General features: G+C 32.6%; 2 protein-coding genes across 3 annotated transcripts; both read right to left on the bottom strand.

Annotated features, from left to right (window-relative positions):
- Positions 1–14: 14 nt before the first annotated feature.
- LOC134254614 (isocitrate dehydrogenase [NAD] subunit beta, mitochondrial-like) lies at positions 15–16,293 on the bottom strand. Of its 2 annotated transcripts, none has more exons than XM_062737144.1 (10): positions 16,224–16,293; positions 8,580–8,642; positions 8,154–8,293; positions 7,885–8,025; positions 7,571–7,703; positions 7,249–7,382; positions 6,888–6,990; positions 5,404–5,550; positions 5,050–5,205; positions 15–263 (listed from the first exon to the last, which is right to left on the bottom strand). In XM_062737144.1, the coding sequence occupies exons 1-10, from the start codon at positions 16,272–16,274 to the stop codon at positions 183–185; spliced, it is 1,149 nt and encodes a 382-aa protein (XP_062593128.1). In that variant the 5' UTR covers positions 16,275–16,293; the 3' UTR covers positions 15–182. The 2 variants fall into 2 exon arrangements, with proteins under 2 accessions (XP_062593128.1, XP_062593129.1); XM_062737145.1 differs by having other exon boundaries at positions 8,580–8,639; positions 16,224–16,276.
- A 652-nt stretch (positions 16,294–16,945) lies between these two features.
- On the bottom strand, positions 16,946–23,844 carry LOC134254600 (GPI-anchor transamidase-like). The gene is made up of 10 exons (XM_062737129.1): positions 23,742–23,844; positions 22,501–22,655; positions 22,252–22,310; positions 22,022–22,098; positions 21,747–21,858; positions 21,532–21,628; positions 20,477–20,594; positions 20,179–20,289; positions 18,344–18,513; positions 16,946–18,237 (listed from the first exon to the last, which is right to left on the bottom strand). The coding sequence occupies exons 1-10, from the start codon at positions 23,805–23,807 to the stop codon at positions 18,165–18,167; spliced, it is 1,038 nt and encodes a 345-aa protein (XP_062593113.1). The 5' UTR covers positions 23,808–23,844; the 3' UTR covers positions 16,946–18,164.
- Positions 23,845–23,874: the final 30 nt, after the last annotated feature.

The raw sequence follows: 23,874 nt of genomic DNA, 5'->3' as shown, positions 1-23,874 counted from the left end.
TAGAATTCTTAAATGTAATTTTTCACCAACAATTTACAGATCTTAAAAAACAAAAATAAGTGAGTTTAACAACATACATTGCAAAAAGCATGTACAAAAAGATTAACAACTAACAGTAATTATCTAATGTTAAAACATAGAGACCTATGAACACAATAAATAAAATCTAGAGTATGTGACGGTCAGATCTGTTGTAAGCTGTCAATGACAGAATGTGTAAAGTCTGTAGTGTAGGCGTACCCTCCCATGTCACGGGTCTTCACCTGAAAAACACCAAAAATTGACTGAAAAAATTCAATGGCATCAGTATACATATACTAAATATCAAGATAAAATGATTAAAGGCATCCATATGTGGATTCAATTCTCATGGTATTAAAAATGTTCCCTGCAGGTAGAGACCATATCAGAATTATTATAATTAAGTTATAATTCATATAAAATTAAGTCAAAGGATCAAATTTTAGAAAAAATATCTAATGTTTCAGTTTCCTTAGACTTCAATACAGACCCTAAACCGTGCTACTACACCACATGAACGGTACGGTTCGGTACGCTTTGTGCACGGAACGGTACGCTTTGTGAACGGAACGGTTCGTTTTGTGAATGGTACGGTACGCTTTGTGCACGGAACGGTTCGCTTTGCGCACGGAACGGTACGCTTTGTGCACGGAACGGTTCGCTTTGTGGACGGAACGGTACGCTTTGTGGACGGTACGTTTCGTTTCTTGCACGGAACGGTTCGTTTTGTGAACGGTACGCTTTGGGAAACGGTATGTAAATGAAGTGGGCAGAGCATGTTAGCTTTAATTCTTGATTGGCTGCTAAAATTTAATTCATTTTAAATGACTTTTGAAATACTTAATGCACGTATATAATAATATTTCCGCTATATTAAGAAATTAATTTTTCGGTTTCAATTTAAACATAAATTTACACTACAGCTGTGATGGAGGAAAAATGAAAAAAAAAAAAATAAAAGGAAGAAAAACATCATCCCACCGATGTCTTTGGCATTATGTACATGTATAGATATGTAATAATATATATAGAACTCGTAAATATTTCCGTATTTATTTTTTACGTAATGCTAAACCTTTATTTTAAAAAGGAAAAAATAAATTAAATGAAATATTTTTTCACTTTAAAATAAAGATTTAACACAATTAAAAGGAATTAATATATACCGGGTATATACTTGTTCTATACATATAACGGTACGCACATATATAAATTATTTTTAATTGATTGATCTATAGAAATAAATATAACTATTCCTGCTTCAGTTTTATTCCTAGTAATTAGATATATAGATTGTTTTTTTTGTTTGTTTTTTTAATTGTAGATCTATCGTTTAAACGTTTGCTTTAGAAGAGAAATATCAGTAAACAAAATAAATACGAAAATCAGCAGCAAAAACACGAAATCAATACAATAACTTCCAAGCGCTTTCTCGTTACAGAAAACTTTCTTTTCACAGACAAGTATTTGTGTTTTCAATAATCCTCTCAGTGTATTAAATAATTATTTTAATAAGTTTTTCTTTATTTTATTCAGTTATTCTATCCTTGTAAAGCCTTGTAAAAACGATGTCGTGAATGAGAGAGAGAGAGGGATAGAGAGAGAGAGAGATGCAACTCCTTAATAGATTATCTGTAAAAATAATAATAATAACTAGTATTTATTCTCATTCTTCGTTTTATTTACATCGCCAAAGTCACAATTAATCAGTCTTTGATGCTATGTAATCAACCCATTTACAACTATTGTGCAATGAATAATCCGTTCTCTGTACATGCATGCTGCACGCATGAAATCCTCGTGCATCACCTTGTCAATCAAAATGGCATGACGCTAGGTGACCCTGAAAGTCTGTTTACGCAGGAAGAATTTCTCCTGTGATTTGAAACATGCTTATGGTCAGTTCATAGTTCACACCTGTTTAAAAAATATTGGGTCACAGCCGGAGGGACGGGGGCGCCGTGTGTTTAACACACCTTTCAAATTATTTAGTTCTGACCACATAAAGTGTATTTAATCACTCAACTGACCTCCATCAAACTCATCTTCCAGGTTTCACTACAACACTGATTACAAATTTACTTCCTAAATTATTCTTTTTCAGACAAAAATGAACTAGTGCTAATTGTAACGGGGACCGTTACAGATGTTCCCCAAACGCTCCCCAATTCCCTTTTGGTGCCATACTCCCTGTAAGCTTCATTAAATAAGACAAACTCGATGCATTTGAGACTTTAATAACGTTTACCCAGAAGTGTAAAAAGTTCGTTCAAATTTTGCGTGCGCATGTGAATGCATGTGCATAATGACCATATCATCTTGTCTACACAATCTATATATTTTTATATACTAAATATTAAAGCATTTAATCCAAAAGTATTAAAAAGATACGCTCATTCAAGTGTGTTTTTGATTTTGTTCATTTCACGTGCACGCACGAGCATGGTGACCATATCGTTTTGTAGATGTCCGTTACATCTATCTATGTTCTAAATTCCACCCCGTTTGGTTGAAAACCAAGGGAGTTATAGCTGTTTAAAGTTTCGGTCAATCAGATTGCAGCACACGTACATGCACGTGTATGCATGTGCATGGTGACCATATTTTCTTGTAGTAGTCCAGTATATCTATCTATGTTCCAAATCCCATCCTGTTTGGTTGAAAATCAAGGGAGTTATAGCTATTTAAAGTTTAAGCCAATCAGATTGCAGCGCACGTGCATGCATGTGTTTTCATGATAATTGCTATATATCTTGTTGTAGGATATCCTAATGCATGGCAATTTTCAAAATTTCAAAAGATTTCATCAAAAAATAAGAAAGATATTGAGACTTTAGTTTCAGCCAATCAGAGCAAAGCGCACGTGCATGCGCGTGAGATCTTGCTATTTTGACTATGTCATATTGTCTATGCTTCTAATATATCCTCATATTATAAGTTTCAAAACATTTCATCAAAAATTTAAAAAGTTACGCCTATATCAATTAAATCGGTCATTTCACATGTTGCACGTGCACGCTCTTGCAAGCACGTGCGCGCAAAATGACCTTCGTTCCGCAAATCTACATAACATGTCTACTGACCCTAAAAACATTTCAACTTAGTCGGATGTATAGTTTACGAGATCATTCCCGGACAAAAAAGTACCCAGGAAGAAGAAGAAGAAGAAAAATAATAATAATAATAATAAGAAACAGAGTAAAAACAATATGTTCCCCAACTTCGTTTGGGGAACATAATAAGCATGTATCACTAAATTATAATTTTCTTTTTTTACAAAAGCACAATTTAAAGCAAATAAATAAATTCGCAAAAGTATCGCCTTCTAGAAGGAGGGGGCGGGGGTAACAAACATAATATGGCTTGAAAGAGAATTGAAATTTTTTTTAATTTCATATTATTTGGTAAATTATCTTTTTTCAGACACTAAAAAGGATGTTTCCTGTAGATTATGATTTTTTTTTTACAACAACGTACCATTTTGCAGATTTCTAAAGAACTTTTAACCAGCTAATTCGTATTGCTTTCTAGAAAGGGGATGGGGGTACAGTGTAACAAACCTTATAATAATCAGTATCTTTATTTTTTCACAAACATTTTTTTTCATTTTTCATAAGATGTATTTCAGAATGAAGTAATATTTATAACGCAGTTTGCACAATTTATTTGCAAGAAATTCTACTGGCGGTTTTGTATGCAGCATGAAAGTTGATCAGTTTTATTAGTAAGATTATCATCTCTGTCTGTTCAATAGAAATCTTCATGTTTACCGCATGTAATATTTTAATCCATATTTTACGATTACAGATTTTCAGTGTAAGTATAACTGCACCAATGATTCGCCTATAGTAAAAATCTTAACAGAATTAATGTGAGAGTCTAATACGGTTCTTTTTTAAATTTTACTCTAGACAGTTTATATATGTTTTAAAATTCTTAAAAAATAATTCATTAGTAAAATCACGCATCTGATATGTACTACATATGAATGCATACTTACGACAAAAACGATCTTGTATCCGATAAGATTTAATAATAAATGAGCAAAATTAAAATCAAAAGTAGAGACAACCAGGGAATTAATTCATAAAAGCGTGTTCTATCTTAGTGGATAGTCTATTGAACCTATTTTTATGTCAAATATAATCATAGGATTTTGAAACATGAATGTTCATGTACACATTTAAAGAGGGTTTTTTCCCCGGGCACAAGCACGATTATATTGAATTTTGGGGCATCTTATAATATTAGTTTAGATATCTGTATAGCTAAATTACGAATTTTTAAATACAACAAATATTTCAAAAGGAAATTGAATTAATTTGCTAACAGAATGAAAATGAAAGACTTCAAAGACGCCGACATTTTTCGAAGTCCACTGTGCCCCGTACGTGTTTTGCGGGAAAAACTCGTGGCCTGTACTGTACCTTTGACCACAAACACAACCAGTTGGTCTAATTTATAGCAAATAAGGAATCGTCTCACAATCTGTCTAGTTGTTTTGAAGTTGTAGTTTGCGTCGAGTAGTTTCCTTATTTTTACAGTTGAAGGCCCAGACGCATGATACTTGATAATGGTGTTTCGAACAGGCAGACACAACCTCCGTCCTCCTTTCACAGGCGCCGTAGCGAGAAATAAACCAGAATGACTTATTTGGTCATTACATGATTCAAAAATCATTGGGGGCGTGGTTTGCATAATTAACCAAAGAACGGCACAGTTCGTTTCTTGCATGGAACGGTACGCTTTGTGGACGGTACGATACGCTTTGTGCACGGAACGGTTCGCTTTGTGGACGGAACGGTACGCTTTGTGGACGGTACGGTTCGCTTTGTGGATGGTACGGTACGCTTTGTGAACGGAACGGTTCGCTTTGTGCACGGAACGGTACGCTTTATTCACGGTACGGTATGCTTTCTGCACGGAACGGTACGGTTCGTTTCTGAGGTGTAGTAGCACGGTTTAGGGTCTGTAACACAAAAATTAAGTTTCACACAATAAACTGATCATTATCTGGAAGTTCTGTACCTTCTGTGTCTTGATAACCCTGTGTACCGCGTCCTCTATGAGTTTTGCATGATAATCCAGATGGATGTGTTTCAGCATGTTACAGGCAGACAGCAGAGTGGCTGTAGGATTGGCAATGTTCTTTCCTATGGCTTCAGCAAATGCATGTCTGGCTCCCTAAAATTGATACAACGTACATAAATCTGAGGCATTAAAGAAGAAAACAAAATATGAGGGAAAAATCAGTTATTTCATTTCCCTGGAAAGGGGGATTTTTATGATATGAAAATACAACAGGGGTGCATGTCTAAGGTGAGCTTAATGTAGCAAACCTCTAAACCTAGGAGATGCAATGACATGACAGTATGATTGTACCTGTTCAAACACAGCCACATCTGTACTGTAACTTTCTCCTGGAACTACACCAGCTCCACCCACTAAACCAGCTGCTAGGTTGTCAACAATGTTACCATAGAGATTGGGCATCACCATGACATCAAACTGGTGGGGGTTAGAAACCAGCTACAAGTGTAATATAATAATTTTAGTGCATAACTGTAGTGTTGGCAAATCGGACGATTTTTAGTAACCGGTTACTCGCTCAATCTTCCGATCGAGTACCCAGTTACTCGGATGATTTATTCATATCTATCATTTATCTCATCCTTTACTCATCGGTAGTAATAAAACACAAATATATTGTGAATGCTTAAAGATACCCACGCACGCACTATCTTGAAAGAATTTTGATACGTGTACACATGTACTTATAATTTAAAAAATTAAATAAATCAGAAGGAAAAAATATTCAATGTTTCACACTATTTTACAATGGCGTTCATCACCTTTTACTTTTCGACTCCCGATAGAATTACCGGTATGTCATGATCAAGGAGAATAATTATCTAGAAATTTGAAATCACAACCGTACACGATAACTCCATTTCACATAAATCTATTTTACAGGTATCGAATCAGCTGTTCCTTTAAAGCAATATGAGCTGCATGTTCGACATTTGAAAATTTTGTTGCAAATTTGTAATTAACTATTTCAATGACAGAAAAATAAAACATTTATAAACTTCTGTTGTTCATGTTTGCGATGGATATTTTTTTATTAGCCTTGATTGAAGCAAAATTGAATTATTGTCGTCCTGTACAATAATGATTTCTTATATAAAACTGTATATTCGGTCGTACAGAAATATTTCTTCTGAAACATTTTTTAAACTTTATTTTGGGCTTATTGGTCATAAGGGTTTAAATTACATACAAGTGAATCATTTAGCATATTTTACCAACGAAAATAAAATTTTCAAAAAATTGCAGCTCATATTGCTTTAAATATTTCCAGGCTATATATATGTCTTTGGCGGCATCTTGTTAAATTTTTTAATGAGATAATCATAATTCAGGTCTCCAAAACTTGTATAACCTGCTGGCAATCAAAGCTATCAATTAACTGTGAAAACTAATCAAAACGAATCGATCGTATTAGTGAAACACTAGATCATTAAATCTAACGGTAAATAAAATTAGAGAAATGCTTATGTATAAGCTTAAAAACAAATTAATATTTTATTTTTTAGTTATTTACTTTATAAGGTGTATTTTATCCGAGTAACCGAATAGCAGTTTTACTAACCGATACTCGCATCGTTCGATGGTTAACCGGTTAACCGGGTACTCGTTGCCAACACTACATAACTGAAAATGGTTTTCTTTTATCATAGTTTTGAAAGAAGTGCAAATATACATCACTTCAAAATACTCAAACTTTGCAAAAAATTAAACTGCTTGTGACTGATCTTTTAATTGTGCACAGATTGATTTTTTAACTAGCTATGAGATGAAGTTACCTGCATACAACAATTGTCAATAATCATGGTGTCAAACTTGATCTTTGGGTAAAACTTTGCCACTGCTTCACAGCATTGGATGAATAAACCATCTCCCAATTTCCTTTTCAAATAAAATACAACAAGTTATAAATTACACACAACTCTATAGAGTAAACCTTTTCATTTATTTACTGTACATGTTTTCCATTTTTCATGAAAATAAAAGTGATCTTTGACCTTGTGTTTGAATATACAAAGAGTTGGGGTGGGGGGGGTCTTTAATTTCAGCAGAAAATGCAGTTCTCAATACTTACTATTGCAGTTTTAATTAATTTATAAATTCCTTACAGAACTTTAGTTTGATGTACTGTTGACTTACATGATGTTAGCTTTGTGGACCGCTGTAACCTTTTCTCTGTTGTGCTTCATGGCATAATCAAAGGCAAATTTGGCGATTCTCTTGGAGTTTTTCCTTGTGATAATTTTTAGACTCTCTACCACTCCTGGGACTGTCTGTAAAAAGAAATACAAGACTCAAGAGCAGCGCAATATCATATACCTAGCATTGAATGACATAGAATCATTTAAAATTCTATAAGCTAACAAACTGAATTTGATTTCTAAACTTTCTTATTTATATATAGAGATTTTCTACTTTTCTTACTCCTTTATGTTCTTTATAAACATCATACAATTCATACCTCATGTTCTAATGCACTGTATTCCCCCTCTGTTTGCTCCCTGATAATGACAAAGTCAAGATTCTTGTGTCTTGTTTTAAATCCAGGCAAACTTTTTATGACCACCACATTAGCAAAAAGATCCATTTCTGTTCTATGAAATAGAAGGATATTGGTTAAAAATTTAGATAATCAAAGTACAATACACACATCAGTCAAAAAATAATCAAATTATGAATGTAGCAGTACATAAATCATGTTAAGAAATTTACATTTAAATACATGTATACACACAAATTTAACAGATGAGTGTATCAGTTTATGTTCCTGCTTACCTTATTTTCATATTCAGGGTTTGTAAAATGCCACCCTTCAAATGAGTGGGGGAATTAATGATTCCTTTCAGCCCTACTCCATTCTTTTTGAAAGATTTTACAGCTGTCTCCAAGCTTGCACTCATTGATGGATTGGTCTCACTGTCAAAAAGAATATAAGGACATGCAAGTATTCAAATCCCTTTATAAAATATGAATAAATTTACCTTTGTATAGTTTTCCACTTTCAAAAACTTAAGAAATACAGTTATACTTGTAATAATTTCTACCTCAAGTAAATTTCTTCAAACTTGACAGGAACTCCTGCAGACTGGAAGACGTCCTTGACACTCTGCATAAGTTCTGGTCCAACACCATCACCAGGAACAAGGGTCACCGTCTGTCGTCCATCGGCAGTAGGGTCTTCTGTCTACAAAAGCAAATGAGATCAACAAACTTGAGTTTCTTTTCTGGACACGGAATGGAACACTACAAAATATGTTTTTTTAATATTTCAGGTCTGTACATTATATTACATTGCTATCATAAAACAACTATACATGTGTTCTGCAGGCTTCAGCTAACATCTGATGCTGAAATTCTTAATTTTACTAAAAAAAAAATATGATTTTATAAAATAATTTTATATTTAGAATTTTGCAACATAAAAGATTTGGTCTTACAATTCAATGATTTTTTTTTTTTAATTAACTTACAGATGAAAGAGCAGGCACACCTCTGTGGAACAAGCACTTTGAGAAAAATGTTGGTTCTTGCTGCTGCAAAAAAGGACAGTTAAACTATGACCATGATGACAGCTAGAAAACTTTTTACCAAAAAAATTTTAAATGTGTCAAATTGTGGTTTTGATTATTAATTCCATTTTATTCCTGTTCATCAAAGCACTCCAAATATTTAAGAAAAAATGAACAATTTGCATTGATTGATTTTTCATTCAATTGTACAGAGTTAAAAGTAGCTATGTGTTGTAAAGAGTGAGGCCACGCTGACATGCTCCTACAATCTAGTGGGTTAACCCTTTAGCTCTGGTCAATAGAGCAATGGATATTAAATCTGAGGCAGTCTTCACTAAATCCTGGGAGCCCGAAGTCTGGGACCTGGTAAAATTGGAAGCGGGCATGTGGAAAAGCCAACTTACAAGCCTGAAGGGCATGTAAATTCTGAGGCATAGGCCTCCATATTATCAAATTAAATAATACCAATAACATTAAATATACAAGTTTAGAAGTCTTTGATTTTCCATCTAAACAGCTTCAAGCACAAAAGAAAATTTTAGAGACAGTTCATTCTAGAAATGAAAAACAATATAAAGGGCAAGACAATAGATTGATAGAAATTGGTTTTGTATCATCTCCTTGGCGTGAAAAGGCAAATAAGAATAAAATTACTTGATAAAATTCTGGGCATGTAATATTTCCTCGGGCTAGAGTAATTAGAGGTTACAAATGCCCAAAGGGCATGTACTGAGAAAAAGATTTGGTGAAGACTGCTGAGGGTTGTGGTTCGGGCCACAGTGTGGATATCCCCTTGCTAATCGGTCATATTGGCGCCCAACTACAAAACCCACATGGTGAGTGGTGTTTAGAGAGTCTCGTGTGTGAGAATTCTCAGGGGTAAGAAATCTCAAGAAAAAGAAGGGGGAAGTGTAACAGAGTTAAAAGTTAAAGAGGATATGTGTTTGTAAATTTTATAGTGAGAGTACACTCCTGCTAGTACTAGCTAGTGGATTAACCCTTTATCTCAGATGGTAGAGCAATGGATTTTAAATCTAAGGGTTGTAGGTTTGAGCCACAGTGTGGACAACCCATAGTTACATGTAATAGGTCATACAACATTCGAAATTACAGTGATTTAAGCAGTTCCGGATCGTAACGGGAAAAACACTCGGTAAATAATTTATGCAGGACTTGTGTTTGATTTCTACATTGAAATAAATAGTCCTTTATTTACTCTTTCAAGCCATATTAATATTTTGTTTAAAATGTTATACTTTTTAATCGAAGTTTTCCAATTAAAATTTGCTGGAGTTCAAGCATTTTAGATGATTTCAAGTAGTTCCGGTTTTCGCCACCTATCATTGTTATTTATAGTTGTAACAACAGAGGTCATCTCAAAATTCATTTTTAACGATCAGATCTTAAGTTAATAGGGACAATAATATTTTTTTTTTCACTTTTTTTAAGACCTGAGCTCGAAAATGGAATATCAATTATATCATATATAAAGAAGAAAAGATCATGTTTCAACAACTTTATTAACGATAAAATAAACTATCAAATATTTAAAAAAGAATGATAAAAAAAAACATATTTTGGTACAATAAAAATCAGAAAACTGCATTGGAAAAGACTAGAAAAAATCATCAAAATAAAAAATATAATTAATCAAAGAATTGTTGTTCATTTCATACAAAAAACTAGAAATATGTCCATAGGACATAAATGCCCAACACATAATTCACCAGTTCACTTAACTGTATTTGAATTTAATGCACATGAAACTTTGCTTTAGATAGAGTGTGAAGTTTGAAGAAAAGGTTAAACTTGAGTACATGTACTTTCAAAACTAGAACTGTCCAATTGGGACAAATACCCCCCGCTGGGTTTTTCAGAGAAGGTGCCAATTCAAAAATACTTTATGGATCTAGAGGTGTTCACTATTTACTTATAAAAATTTACAGTAAAATATAAGTGCTCATTATGTTTCTTAATGAGTGAAACAAAAGTGCAACATCAATACTAATACATTGTAATTCAATCGTAACATTTTTTTTATTTCTGCATTAAAGAAATATATTGCAATTATGTGTCATGACACTGCAAACTAATTGTTGAAAAAAAAAATCATTATACAAAATCAAATTAATCTTGATATATCAAATTCATTTTGAAAATAAAAAGCTGGTCATCCAGTAATGAAGTGCTTTGACAGACAATAAATTACAATTAAGAGAATAAGAGAAGAGAGATCTTTAATTCTTGTGCCTTATTCCCTGGAGATTTGATAACACACACACGCTTGATAAGAGATATGCCTTAACAACCTCCAACACCAAACTCATTAATCTATCTTTAACTGGATGCAGTTGGATGCTGGTCCAGTCATTATTCCCAAGAGACAAATGAATTTACATTATCTTCTATGTAATGTAAAAACTGTTTTAAACACTTGATGATGTTTCTTTTTTTTAGTTTTAATGAGTTGTTTTAAGCTGTACTAGTTCACATTTTTGTACAGATATTCTAGATTCTATCTCTCAAACCTTATAAATGAGCCAAAAATGAACAAGTCAATTTAAATAGAAAGTAAAACCTGTAAAATGCAGAAAAATTAACAAATAAAGTTGAAAATTTCAGGTGCATACCTTCATATGGTGAATAATAAGTGTGCAAATTTTCAGATAAATCCTTGCAATAGTTTGTGAGAAACGGTCTGCACAAGACCACAAAATAAAAATGAAAAAACACCTGTAAAATTCAAAATAATGATCCAATCAATATGAAAATAGCAGGTGCACACCTTCATATGGTGAATAATATGTGTATAAATTTTCAGACAAATCCTTCCAACAGTTTTTGAGAAATCGTCCGGACAAAATCTCGTCTACAGACAGACAGACAGACAGACAGACAGACGGACATGGTGATTCCAATATACCCCCCCTAAACTTCGTTTGCGGGGGGTATAATAACCAAGTTTTATACACAATAGATGAGAAAGTTGAAGGCCGTAGGGAGAGTCAGTTTAAAAAAAAAAATTGCACAATTCTTAATTCGATAAATTCTTACCATTTAATTTGAAATTATGTATAAGTTACAAAAATATCTTGAATAGTTTTTTTGGTTTGAAAGTTAGCAAGCTGCAAATTTGAGAAAAGTGAGGTCAAGGTAAAAACTTAAGCAGTTGAATACCTCTTACTATATGTGTCAGCAAATGAAGTTTGATAAAAATATCTTGAAAATTTCTTTGAAACTGAGCTTAACACAAAGTGTCACAGATTGACAGACAGAAGGACAGATGACGGACATGACAAACACTATACATGTTATGTGTAATATACATTATTAACCTCTGCAAAAAATTCTCCATTTTAATCCAGAATTGTCTAAAAAGAATTTGATAAACCTTTCGACACATGACCTATCAGAAGGCCTGCTACATATTTTAGCGGCAACCCTCTTTTGGGGTCATTGGTGGTTTCATAAAGTTCTTGCTTTCTTATGATTTCGGACATTTTCTTCTTTTTTCTTCCCATGACTACTTTTAGTTTCTTTGGACTCAGTGATATATTAGATAAAGCAAACGCTGAAAAAAAAAATACACTCTACACTGTATAATATTTAATGAGATTGTTCATTCTTTACAGTTTCTCCATTCAATTTTGTTTTTTTGTTTATATGTATTTTCTTCTAAGGATCTTTGAATTTGTAGTATCTTCTGTAAACAGCATGTGAGAGAGAGAGAGAGAGAGAGAGAGAGAGAGAGAGAGAGAGAGAGAGAGAGAGAAGAGAGAGAAAATATGGTTAATTCGGAACTGCTTAAAATGGGATGTTGTGAATATTGCTCTTTATTTTGGATTTACGTCGTATTTTAACGAAACTGAAATTTCATGAGATAGAAGATACATCAATGTTTCATTCACATATCTTAAATGAAATACATACCTTACCACAGTTTCAGAGCACGTCTTTACTTTCAAGATAGCACGTGTTTAATGTCGGTCAACGTCACTTAAGCGCTTGCGGTTGTAAACAACAAGAGGTCCATGGGCCACAACGCTCACCTGAGTAACGGGTGATGCAGTTCTTTACCAGATTCCCCCTCTTGCTATATCTATCATGCCCCACTACCCCCTTCCCTTTTACGATTTTAAAACTTTAGAATCTACACTACCCAAAGATGCTTCCACATAAATTTCAGCTTTCCAGACCCAGTGGTTATTGAGAAGAAGATTTTTAAAGATTTGTTCTATATATTTCTATGTAAAACTTGGATTCCCTATTGTGGCCCCGCCCTACCCCCAGGGGTCATGATTTTAACAATTTAATTTCTACACTGACACTACCCAAGGATGCTTCCACATAAGTTTCAGCTTTCCTGGCCCAGTGGTTCTTGAGAAGAAGATTTTTAAAGATTTGTTCTATATATTTCTATGTAAAACTTGGATTCCCTATTGTGGCCCCGCCCTACCCCCGGGGGTCATGATTTTAAGAATTTAATATTTACACTACCCAAGGATGCTTCCACATAAGTTTCAGCTTTCCTGGCCCAGGGGTTCTTGAGAAGAAGATTTTTTAGTGACCCCACCCTTTTTTTTGTCTTTTCTTGATTATCTCCCCTTGTAAAGAGACTTGGCCCTTTATTTTTTCAATTTAAACTCCCCTTCACCCAAGGATGCTTTGTACCAAGTTTGGTTAAAATTGGCCCATTGGTTCTTGAGAAGAAGTCGAAAATGTGAAACGTTAACAGACGGACGGACGGACGGACGGACGCCGGACAAAATGTGATCAGAAAAGCTCACTTGAGCCTTCCGCTCAGGTGAGCTAAAAAGCCTGGACACGGTAAGAAAGACGGAGTTCTTGATCTCGCCATGTCATCCAGAGTATGGACAATACATAAAGCTTCATTTATGTAAAGAATAATTAGAAACAGAAACATTTATGTTTGCATGATTTTAATTATTTAATTAAAATTATTCGGAACTGCTTAAAATCCGGAACTGCTTAAAGCATTAATTTATAAAATTTCTGTGGTGATGGGAGAAAGCCACTATAGGGCTCACTAGAATTCAATTTACATGATACATCACAGAACATTCATCCACAGGCCTCTGAATTTCTATCAATAACTTATTGAATAAGCCGTTATATGCTTGATTAGATGATAAACATACCCCTCTACATATATGTGTATTTATATATAGAGGGGGTATGTTTATCACTCTAATCAAGCATAGGGTAAACTGATCGCAAGTCGAACTTGACCGCGAGTCGAACGCATTTTTAACCTTGCTTACACCTTTCGATTAACAATAAATGGTAGGCAACTCTTGATTATCTGTCTTCTTTCTTACCCATCTAATCAATGAGAGTTGTCTTTCTTATGTCGCACTATTATGTTAATAGTTATAGATGCCGGGAAATTTGAAGGTTATTTGTCCGAATTTTCTGTCGTAAATGAATTATCGATGTTGTTTCCAAGCTCCAAACAATTACCAAATAAGCTAATCAATATTTTAAAATACAATTTCATGCATATAAATAATTTTAAAATCTGTTTTTATATAGATTTGGATGCATAATTCGCAAATTAATCAACTAAACTTCATTTAAATTAATATTAGAAATGATATGGAGTCGAACACCGAAAATGATCGCAAGTCGATCACTGTTCGACACCAGAAACAGTAGTAAAACTCCTCACATAAGAGGAAATACACGCTTTAAAAGATTAAAAAAATTAATTTTTGGAATATATAAATGAATTTACTTTTTTAATGAATAATAGAAGATATAAATAACTTTTATTTTACGCTTAAGAAATTAAAAATACCACGAATACTTTAATTATTCGATGATTCAGACCATATTTTACGTGATCAAAATTTAGGACATTAGGCTCTTTCTTTTGGCAATGATGCCTATAAAAACAAGTTTTAAAAATTTGTGGTTAAATCCTCACCATGGGATAGATAAAATTTTTCCTTTTTATAGTAATATAAAAAATCTTGGATTCTTTTTTTTCTGTAGTGCCCCCTCCCCCGCCCTCTGGAGAAAAAATTCTGGCCTGACAATGTTTTCATTGCTCTCCAGAGCCCAAGAATGTAACAGAAATTTCTTAATGCCAGTTACACGACTGTGAAAAGACATACATAGCTGAGTAACAAATCAAAAAGATCCGTAAGCACGAAGAATATTTTCAAATATAAATATTTAACTGTACTTTTAGTTTGAAAATGTTTACTGACAAGTTTAGCTGCTACCCTACCCTAATTGTTTATGTATCATGGGAAAAACGTCCTGCTTTACGCATTTTTTAAAACTAGGAGACCCCCCCCACACACACACACACACACTTCTGATATTTCCAGGGTGGTGTTTGTGTAGTACTAAATATATCCTGTTCGCAGATTTGGATTGTAAGTAGATTTTATTTATTTATTTTTGAGATCGATCGCGTTGGGCTATCTTCACCTTTTTAAGGCAATTTGTCATGATCTTCCCTTAAAAAAAAAGCAACGATGTTGCAAGTATATCTGCGACAGTTCCTAGGGAAGGGGGAGGGGGGGACGAGATCTGTTGAGACTGATCTCAAGAAAATCGAGGCCGTGTCAAAAGATGAACATTTCAATCATTTAAAGAAAAACAAAAACATTGTAAACTTTTGTGCATTATTGTTTTTCGTTTTATATTTTCTGGTTTTATAAATATATATACTTGAATTGGTTTTAATTTAAAATAGTTATTCCTACCATAAAAAGTTGTTGAATAATGAACAAAGTGAGTCTTGACCACTGCTTAAATTCGTCTGAAACAAATACTTTAAACAACGGTGAACAAATCATTTTAATTTTTTTGCCGTGACTTCAAATGAGGTTTTCAGACATGTTTAACGGAAAATGAAAAAAAAAAGTAAAACTGTGAAAAAAAAAACATACAGAGAGAAATAAAGTATAACCAACAGAAAGGCGGAGGGTGATTGAAAAATTGTGCAATATAAAGTTAACCAGTCTACGATGATATAAACATATTTTACTAAATGTTTGGTATGAATCAAAATCTATCTACAAGGGAAAGACTAGAGAGATTTTTTTAAAAATAATTAAAATTCTCTTCAGAAATATGCCTATTTATTTTAATGTCATTAAAAGCCGTTTCCACCACTTAATATGTGATTTGTGCGACTCGGAATAAATGCCGTTCGACTTCATATCTAGCTGTTCGACTTGTGGTCGAATGTGTTCGACTTGCCATCTATTTAGTATCTCAGGCTTTTTCCTTTAATAACAACTGTTTCATTCGGTTGCGATAGTAAACAGCATGCTTAAATGACGCTTTGGATACACATTTCGATACATCTCCGGGTTTATGACACGCATAATGCACCGTGTTGTCAACCTCGACGGCGAATATAAATAGGTGTTCGACTTGCGGTCAGTTTACCCTATAACGGCTTATTGGTAGAAATTCAGAGGCATGTGATTCATCAATAAATTCTCCACAATACTTAATTTTGGACTGAAATAATATTCGAAGACTTACTACATAAAACAAGCAATATTGTATCTCATAAATTCACCAAAAAGAAAATAAATCTGAGTAAAGAATAAACAAATTTACCTTGATTTGACAAAGTCGTCTGAAGACAGACCTTGAAACGAAAGAGGACATGTTGCCAAATGCGGAATGTCGAACCCGATCTCATTATTTTAAAACCGCTTGTGTTATTTCGATCTTATTCTATTTGGAATTTTGGAACTAACTTTTGAAGATTGACAGTTGCTTTCAGATTCATTAATTTTAATGCATATTCCCAGTACTTGATTTTTTTACTGAATACATGTCTTTTTTTTTAAGCCATTCGTAATTTCTTGAGATTTTCAATACTTTCCCTGCTTGTTTCCATGGCAATACCTTTCCATGCAAGAAATCAATTGTTTCAGAATTTATGAATTCTGTTTAACTAATAGTTTCTTCACAGTTAATTTTTTTTTATTTTCATACTCCTACATGTAGATGTATTTATACTTTTTTCCCTGTTGAAACAGAGCCTTCCACCTTTGGCTTTGGCATTTCCATCCTCCTATGATGTAATAGTTTTTTGCAAAAATTGTTATTAATCTAAATTCATACCTATAAGAAAAATATCTTTTGAATGAATGCTTTTCAATAGGTTTATTGCAAATAATCGTTAAGTAAAAGAATTATAAATATGTATATTTTCTTTATTTAATCAATCTAAAACTCTTAGGGTGGAAATACCTTAAATAATATGGATAAGACAAACACCTAAGTGGGAAGATTTCAATGTGCATTTTCTTGCAAGGAAATAAACAATGATATAAATTCCATATTTTTTAATAAACTGCAAAAAAGTTTTCAAAATTATTTAAATGAAAAAAAGTATACAAAAAAGAGCACTTTTTGGACAATATATACCTAGTATAAGTGTCCCTTCATGTGCGTAATCATACATGCATACATAAACATATTTTAAAAGCAATTTGATGATATTTCGCATTGTAAATCTCACACTGTTACACAACTACTATCATCCAATCAATATGTGAAATAAACAAGTACATGTACATCATACAAATGAATAAATGGTAATCTAGAAATAAGCGTTGGAACACCTCCTCATTTATCTCACTTTAAACAAATGCACTGTCTTTATCTATATTGCACTCAGTCTAATAAATAACAAACACACAGAGATCAAAATGCCCCAGATGTCCAAGAATATAATTGCATAAACATTGAAAAATACAAATATATTTTTTTAAATGACTTACCCACAGTAATACAATCTTTGCAAGAAAAAAGTTATGTACACTGTAGTTTCTCAATTTTTTGCTCAAACGCACAATTACGTTAACATTCTATATTACATTCTTAAAAATCTCAAATAATACTCCCTTATACTGTTAAAGCACAAATATTTGTGGGGGATTAAATTTCGTTTATTTCGTTGTTAACAATTATCAACAATTTTAAATACCACACGAAATTTTATGACTATATATTGAATAGGCTTACTCTCAAAACAACAAAATTAAATGCCCACGAAACTATTTTTGATGACAAATCAACGAAATTTTATCCCCATGAAAATGTGTGCTTCTACAGTAATTTAAATACACATACTACAGGAATCAAGTAAGATTGTACAGAATATTCAATTACAATAAAACATACAGTGAAAAACAAATCACCAGAGCTTTGTCATATCTTAATTTTTTACATGTACATTCAAATAATTACTTTCTAGTACTGAGTAAAAGTTATTAAATACATGTAATAATAATTTAATTTGATTATACATTTCTTCATTAAATAATCATTTGCATGCAATTAATATAAACTGCGATAAACTTTTAGTGAAAAGGGTTGATCACAATCAGGTGGACAATTCATATACAGCTTTACATGTCCACAATCATTTTTCCTCAGTTATCCTTAAAGGTTTGCTATTAAATCTCCTAATTAATCTTTTCAAAACACATTCACACTGGAACAAAGACTTTGCTATCCCTGAATTCTGACATCACTTCCTTTGTATCACACTGGCATTGGAAATTGTTGGGCGTAAGTTAAGGGTTCATCACTTTTAATGGCCTTTGATTCTTTTAAACTGAAAGAAATCATGCATAGAGTATTACTACTTCTTCCCAGATTACAATTCTTATCAACTATATATTACCAGAAAGAAATTTTTTTCTAAAATAAATGAAACATACCTATCTAGAGGTACAGTTGTGTTCTGAAGATGAATCGAATCTGGCAGTAATTCTACATTTCTTACACTTCCAAAAAAGTCTGTCAGAAGCACTTTGTTTACATCTCTTCTGAACAAGTCTGTACGCTTAGCTACTGTTGATATGCACTGGTACTTTGGACAAACTTCTAGCTATAAACAAAATGGAATTTGAATGAATATATGTCAATAGTCCAAAAATGAATTTAATAAAACAAACTGTAAAAGTACAAACATGTAATTCCATTATTTCCAATTTAAAATATTTATCCTCAATGCTATATCTAGTTAGAAGATTTATTTTAACATCAAAAGGTAATAACAGCTATGTAAATACATGTAATTTAAATACTGGGTATAATGAATTACCTTTCTACTGAATCTAGAAACGTCATGTATGGCACTTTACAAATAAGTGTATTTACTTTATTTCTTTTGTTGTTATAGGTCAACAGCTAGCTAAAACATCCCGCCCAAATTAACAAACCTTTATTTTTCTCTTAACTCTCCATCTATTCTCTAACTTACAAACCGTTCTCTAACTTACAAACCATTCTGTAACTTACAAACTGTTCTCTAACTTACAAACCGTTCTCTAGCTTACAAATCATTCTCTAACTTACAAACCATTCTCTGACTTACAAACCATTCTCTAACTTACAAACCATTCTCTAGCTTACAAACCGTTCTCTAAGTCTAACTTACAAACAATTCTCTAACTTACAAACCTTTCTCTAGCTTACAAATCGTTCTCTAACTTACATGTACAAATCACTCTCTAGCTTACAAATCATTCTCTAGCTTACAAATCGTTCTCTAGCTTATAAATCATTCTTTTACTTACAAACCATTCTCCAACTTACAAATCATTCTCTAACTTACAAACCGAACTTAAAAAACCGTTCTCTAGCTTACAAACCATTCTCTAACTTACAAATCATTCTCTGACTTACAAACCGTTTTCTAACTTACAAACCATTCTCTAGCTTACAAATCGTTCTCTAGCTAATAAATCATTCTCTTACTTATAAACCGTTCTCTAGCTTACAAATCATTCTTTAACTTACAAACCGAACTTAAAAAACCGTTCTCTAGCTTACAAACCATTCTCTAACTTACAAAACATTCTCTGACTTACAAACCGTTCTCTAACTTACAAACCATTCTCTAGCTTACAAACCATTCTCTAAGTCTCACTTACAAACCATTCTCTAACTTACAAACCTTTCTCTAGCTTACAAACCTTTCTCTAGCTTAAAAACCTTTCTCTAGCTTACAAACCGTTCTCTACCTTACAAATCATTCTCTAGCTTACAAATCGTTCTCTAGCTTATAAATCATTCTCTAACTTACAAACCGTTCTCTAACTTACAAACATTTTCTAACTTACAACCCGTTCTCTAGTTTACAAACTTCTCTAAGTCTAAGTTACAAACCATTCTCTAACTTACAAACCTTTCTCCACCTTACAAACCGTTCTCTAAGTCTAACTTACAAACCATTCTCTAACTTACAAACCTTTCTCTAGCTTACAAACTGTTCTCTAACTTACAAACTGTTCTCTAGCTTACAAATCGTTCTCTAACTTACAAACCGTTCTCTAGCTTACAAATCATTCTCTAGCTTACAAACCTTTCTCTAGCTTACAAACCGTTCTCTAGCTTACAAATCGTTCTCTAGCTTATAAATCATTCTCTAACTTACAAACCATTCTCTAACTTACAAATCGTTCTCTAACTTACAAACCGTTCTCTAGCTTACAAACTGTTCTCTAGCTTACAAATCGTTCTCTAGCTTATAAATCATTCTCTAACTTACAAACTCTCCCATGGTTCTCTTGCTTCCTGGACGCACTGTTTCCAAAAATTCTAATGCATAGTAAGTGTATCTGTCAATCACATAAACTCCAATGCTTGGGTCTACATGGTGCTAAAGATTGAAAAAAATTGAAATAATTGAAAAAACACATTTTTTTTAAATACCAATTAAACAACTTAAAAAAAAATACTTTTTCTTTAAATACCAGGACATGTTCAATCTTTTTTTTTTATTTCATTCATATTTCTATATATTAATGAGCATGTAACAGTGAAGATTTATATGCTGGACTACATACAGATAATGAGTCCTCCCCTACTCGACTGCTGGCCACAGCGAGGACGTTCGGAGAGTAAAATTTTTGGAACATGGACTCTGCTTGGCAAGTGTCAATCATAAAAAAAATTTCATGGTACCTGGAAAACAAGGATATGAATTTTTTATCTATAACATATAATCTCAAATGTCCTGTGAACCTGTAAAAATGTAAGTAAAACTAAGAAGTTGTCTCCCTTAAATAAAACTACGGTAAAGCAAGAATGCAACTGAAACCTGGTATCTGCATGTATTAGCAACAATGCAATTTTTCCAACCTAAAGTGCATGAAGTAGTGAAACAGTTGGGCATGTATGAAAGATTCAACAAAGCAATTGTTCATGCCTTGGGAGTTCCATGAGAGATTTCCAGTCTTATCAGAAAGATCCAAAAATCTTATATGCAAGTTTTGTCAACTAGTCCTTATCATTTTTGTACCGTACATAAAAATCCCTATAATGCTTTTTTCCTCTTTCATGCATTCAATACTTGATATTGAGATTACTCAACTTAGCAGAACTCTTTCGCGATGGAGGTAGGAAACGTCTGTTGGGTGGGGACAAATGTGCTATTGAAAACAATGCAAGATCCATCATTGTAGAGTTTATAAGGATATATAAGTAAAACATCCTGGTGGAATATACCTTGCTTAAAAATTGCTGACCCAGCCTAATTAATTTTTGAGACGAGCTAATCCTAAAATGTTACAAATATAACGATATTTTTAACTAAGCGGACTCTTCTCATTAAATTTTCATTGAAAATCGTCAGCTATATTTAAAGCTGATAAAATATTCTAAACTTTCCTTAGTTGACAATCTACTATTTGAAGTTCAATTCTTGACAATACATTGTACTTTCGGCATTACATTGATCGAATCATTTGATTGTTACTACTGTAAACAATGTCATGTGTCCCCAAAATCTACAGCTTTCTCGGCTCTCCACCAAAAGAGCGGTAGTAAGTTAGATAACTGCTATATTATGTATTATATTATTTCACAAAGTAATTTAAACATTTATGACATTTTTCATTACCTCCTTTTCTGCCACATTTGTTCAAAAGCATCCGCTAGTTCAACATTGGAGATTTCTTCCGCATCTTGGAACTTCAAAAACCCATCTCCACCATGACCTACAAAGAAAACAAAAGAAAGTTTATAACTTTTACCTTTTTGGAATTTAATCTACACAATACAGGGCTCTATTGTTGAAAATGTGAGATGTTAGTGTATTACAGCAGAAACATATACCTGTCATATAAACTAAGACGTTGGAGTGCTCATCTGACAATAACCGTTTACTTCTAGGTGTGCTTGGAGGCAATCTGCCAGTCAGAACTCGAATGAAATTTTCTACAGTAACCTATAAATATAAAACTGACTTGGTAAAAATGACTGGAAAACAGTTTAGCCTTAATTTGCTCTTAAACACTACAAAGTTCCATAATATTCAGCTAGTTTTCAAACACTACATCCTTAAGTTGTATCAATTTGAACTAAAATTGGTTTTAAAAATATATTCTGACTTCATATCCTCTGTAGTCCACTTCCACATCATCTCCATACACATTAATCTGGTTATTGGCATTGTTAAAAACTGTTGCTGAAAGTATGGAAAAAGACGTGTACCATTGAAGGGATTTTTTTTTCATGACTCTAAATTTGACAAAATATTACTATTAAACATGTTAAAAGGAGAAATTGAAATTTATTGCTTTCATTTTTATTATGATAATAAATAATCATTAATATGTACCTGGCCTTGGATTTCTAGGATTGCATGCCATATCATCTGCCACCATAAGAATTATATGGCTAAAAAGACAAAATGAAGAATTAATCAATTATCAACTGTTACAATTTAAAACCCAATCATTATTTTTTTTATACTAAATTTCTGCTCTATTTTATTTTATTTCTTTAAAGAAGCACTTGATAAATGGTTGATTCTAATTATGCAGTTATCAATAAGTAAACATGGTGTATTTATTCATTTTACTCTTACCTGTCTGGTATTCCCAATCTTTTACAGCTCCTATAAATGGACAAAACATTGGCAACATGTCGATAGTTAAACCAGAATCTAGAGGTGTCTACCAGGACAGCCCAGTTATTAGTGTGTCCACTCTTGAAGAATTCTTCTGGGCTCGTACCAGTGGCCTTCAGTGATAAAAGATAATTTTAAAAAGTTGTCATTGTGTCCTCAGATTTCCTACTCATCATTTATAATCAATGTAGTAATTTTTTAACAAATGGCATAAAATTGATTTGGGGCAATCTTCATGCTTTCTTAGTTAATATATCTAAATTATAGAACATCTTCAGGAGATTTAAACTTGACAATTTTTTAAAAGTATACTGGTGTCTCATTATATTGCAGCACTTAATTCTTTTGCATAAAAAGTGTAATTTCAAAATTTTACTTTAACTTGTATCAAATATTTATAATCCTAACTATGGCCTAACTTTATAGTGTCAAATTATTTTCCAAGTTTGCATCGTTTAATTTGTGGTCTATTTTTAAAAGAGGAAGTCTTATTTATTTCCTAAATTGGAGAGTCTCACTGTATCGCGGTATGGGAAAACATGGAAACTTGTAGATAACATATGGACCTCAATTTTTATTTTGAATTTACGATGTAATTCTACATGAAAAATAAGCAATTGTACTAACTAAAGACTTTTTAAGGATGAACTTCATCATAATTTTTATTAGGTTATAAATTTAATGCTCTAAATATAATAAAAACGGGATTGGAAATCTGTAAAATTACGTTTTATTTGAATTATTTTTTTTTCAAACAAATGTTCCATACTTCTAAATCATCAAATAAGTAAACATCCAGACAACATACAGATTGTCCATCAATAAATAGGCTATGTATCCGCATTACTGCAATATAGCGCGATACAATGAAACCCGTGATATAATGAGAATTGAGTATATAATTTTAGGAGCAAAAATATAAGCAATCTATCCTTATGGATCATGATGCAGAACTGTCCAACATGAACATGCATCCAACATGGCAATAATGAGTAATTCTATTTAAAAATTGCCTCTCGTTCACAATTAAGAGATTTTAAAAAAAGCCTTAACAAAAATGGGAAATATTTCTTTTTCAAGCCCCCCCCCCCCTTTCACCAGCGCATAAACTGCTTTATACAAAGAAAAAGACGAAATAAAATGAGGAAAATAACACATGTTATGTCTTCATTTCGAAATCAAACTTGAAAACTTTTTACCTGTTGTATAAAAAACGATATCAATGTAATAAACAGAAAACAAAAGTTGGCCATGGGCGCAGCCATATTGATTTGTGTGATATTATTGCGCAAAGTGAATGTGAGGTGTTTTAATAAATTATCAACATTTACA

The sequence above is a fragment of the Saccostrea cucullata genome, unplaced genomic scaffold, assembly GCF_032062105.1.
Source record: "Saccostrea cucullata isolate Sc308-1 unplaced genomic scaffold, CSIRO_AGI_Scuc_v1 ctg354, whole genome shotgun sequence".
Taxonomy (NCBI): domain Eukaryota; kingdom Metazoa; phylum Mollusca; class Bivalvia; order Ostreida; family Ostreidae; genus Saccostrea; species Saccostrea cuccullata.
Note: the sequence above shows the minus strand (reverse complement) of the source record. Positions and strands in the feature narration are given on the sequence as shown.

Excerpts from the sequence above, each read along its gene's own strand:
- LOC134254614 (XM_062737144.1), bottom strand. The coding sequence starts at position 16,274 with ATGTCCTCTTTCGTTTCAAGGTCTGTCTTCAGACGACTTTGTCAAATC. Across the intron at positions 7,704-7,884 it reads ACCCTGAATATGAAAATAAG|AACAGAAATGGATCTTTTTG; the intron begins GTAAGCAGGAAC and ends TCTATTTCATAG. Across the intron at positions 5,551-6,887 it reads TTGACAATTGTTGTATGCAG|CTGGTTTCTAACCCCCACCA; the intron begins GTAACTTCATCT and ends TTACACTTGTAG.
- LOC134254600 (XM_062737129.1), bottom strand. The coding sequence starts at position 23,807 with ATGGCTGCGCCCATGGCCAACTTTTGTTTTCTGTTTATTACATTGATA. Across the intron at positions 22,656-23,741 it reads TATCGTTTTTTATACAACAG|GCCACTGGTACGAGCCCAGA; the intron begins GTAAAAAGTTTT and ends TTATCACTGAAG. Across the intron at positions 22,311-22,500 it reads AGATTGGGAATACCAGACAG|CCATATAATTCTTATGGTGG; the intron begins GTAAGAGTAAAA and ends TTGTCTTTTTAG.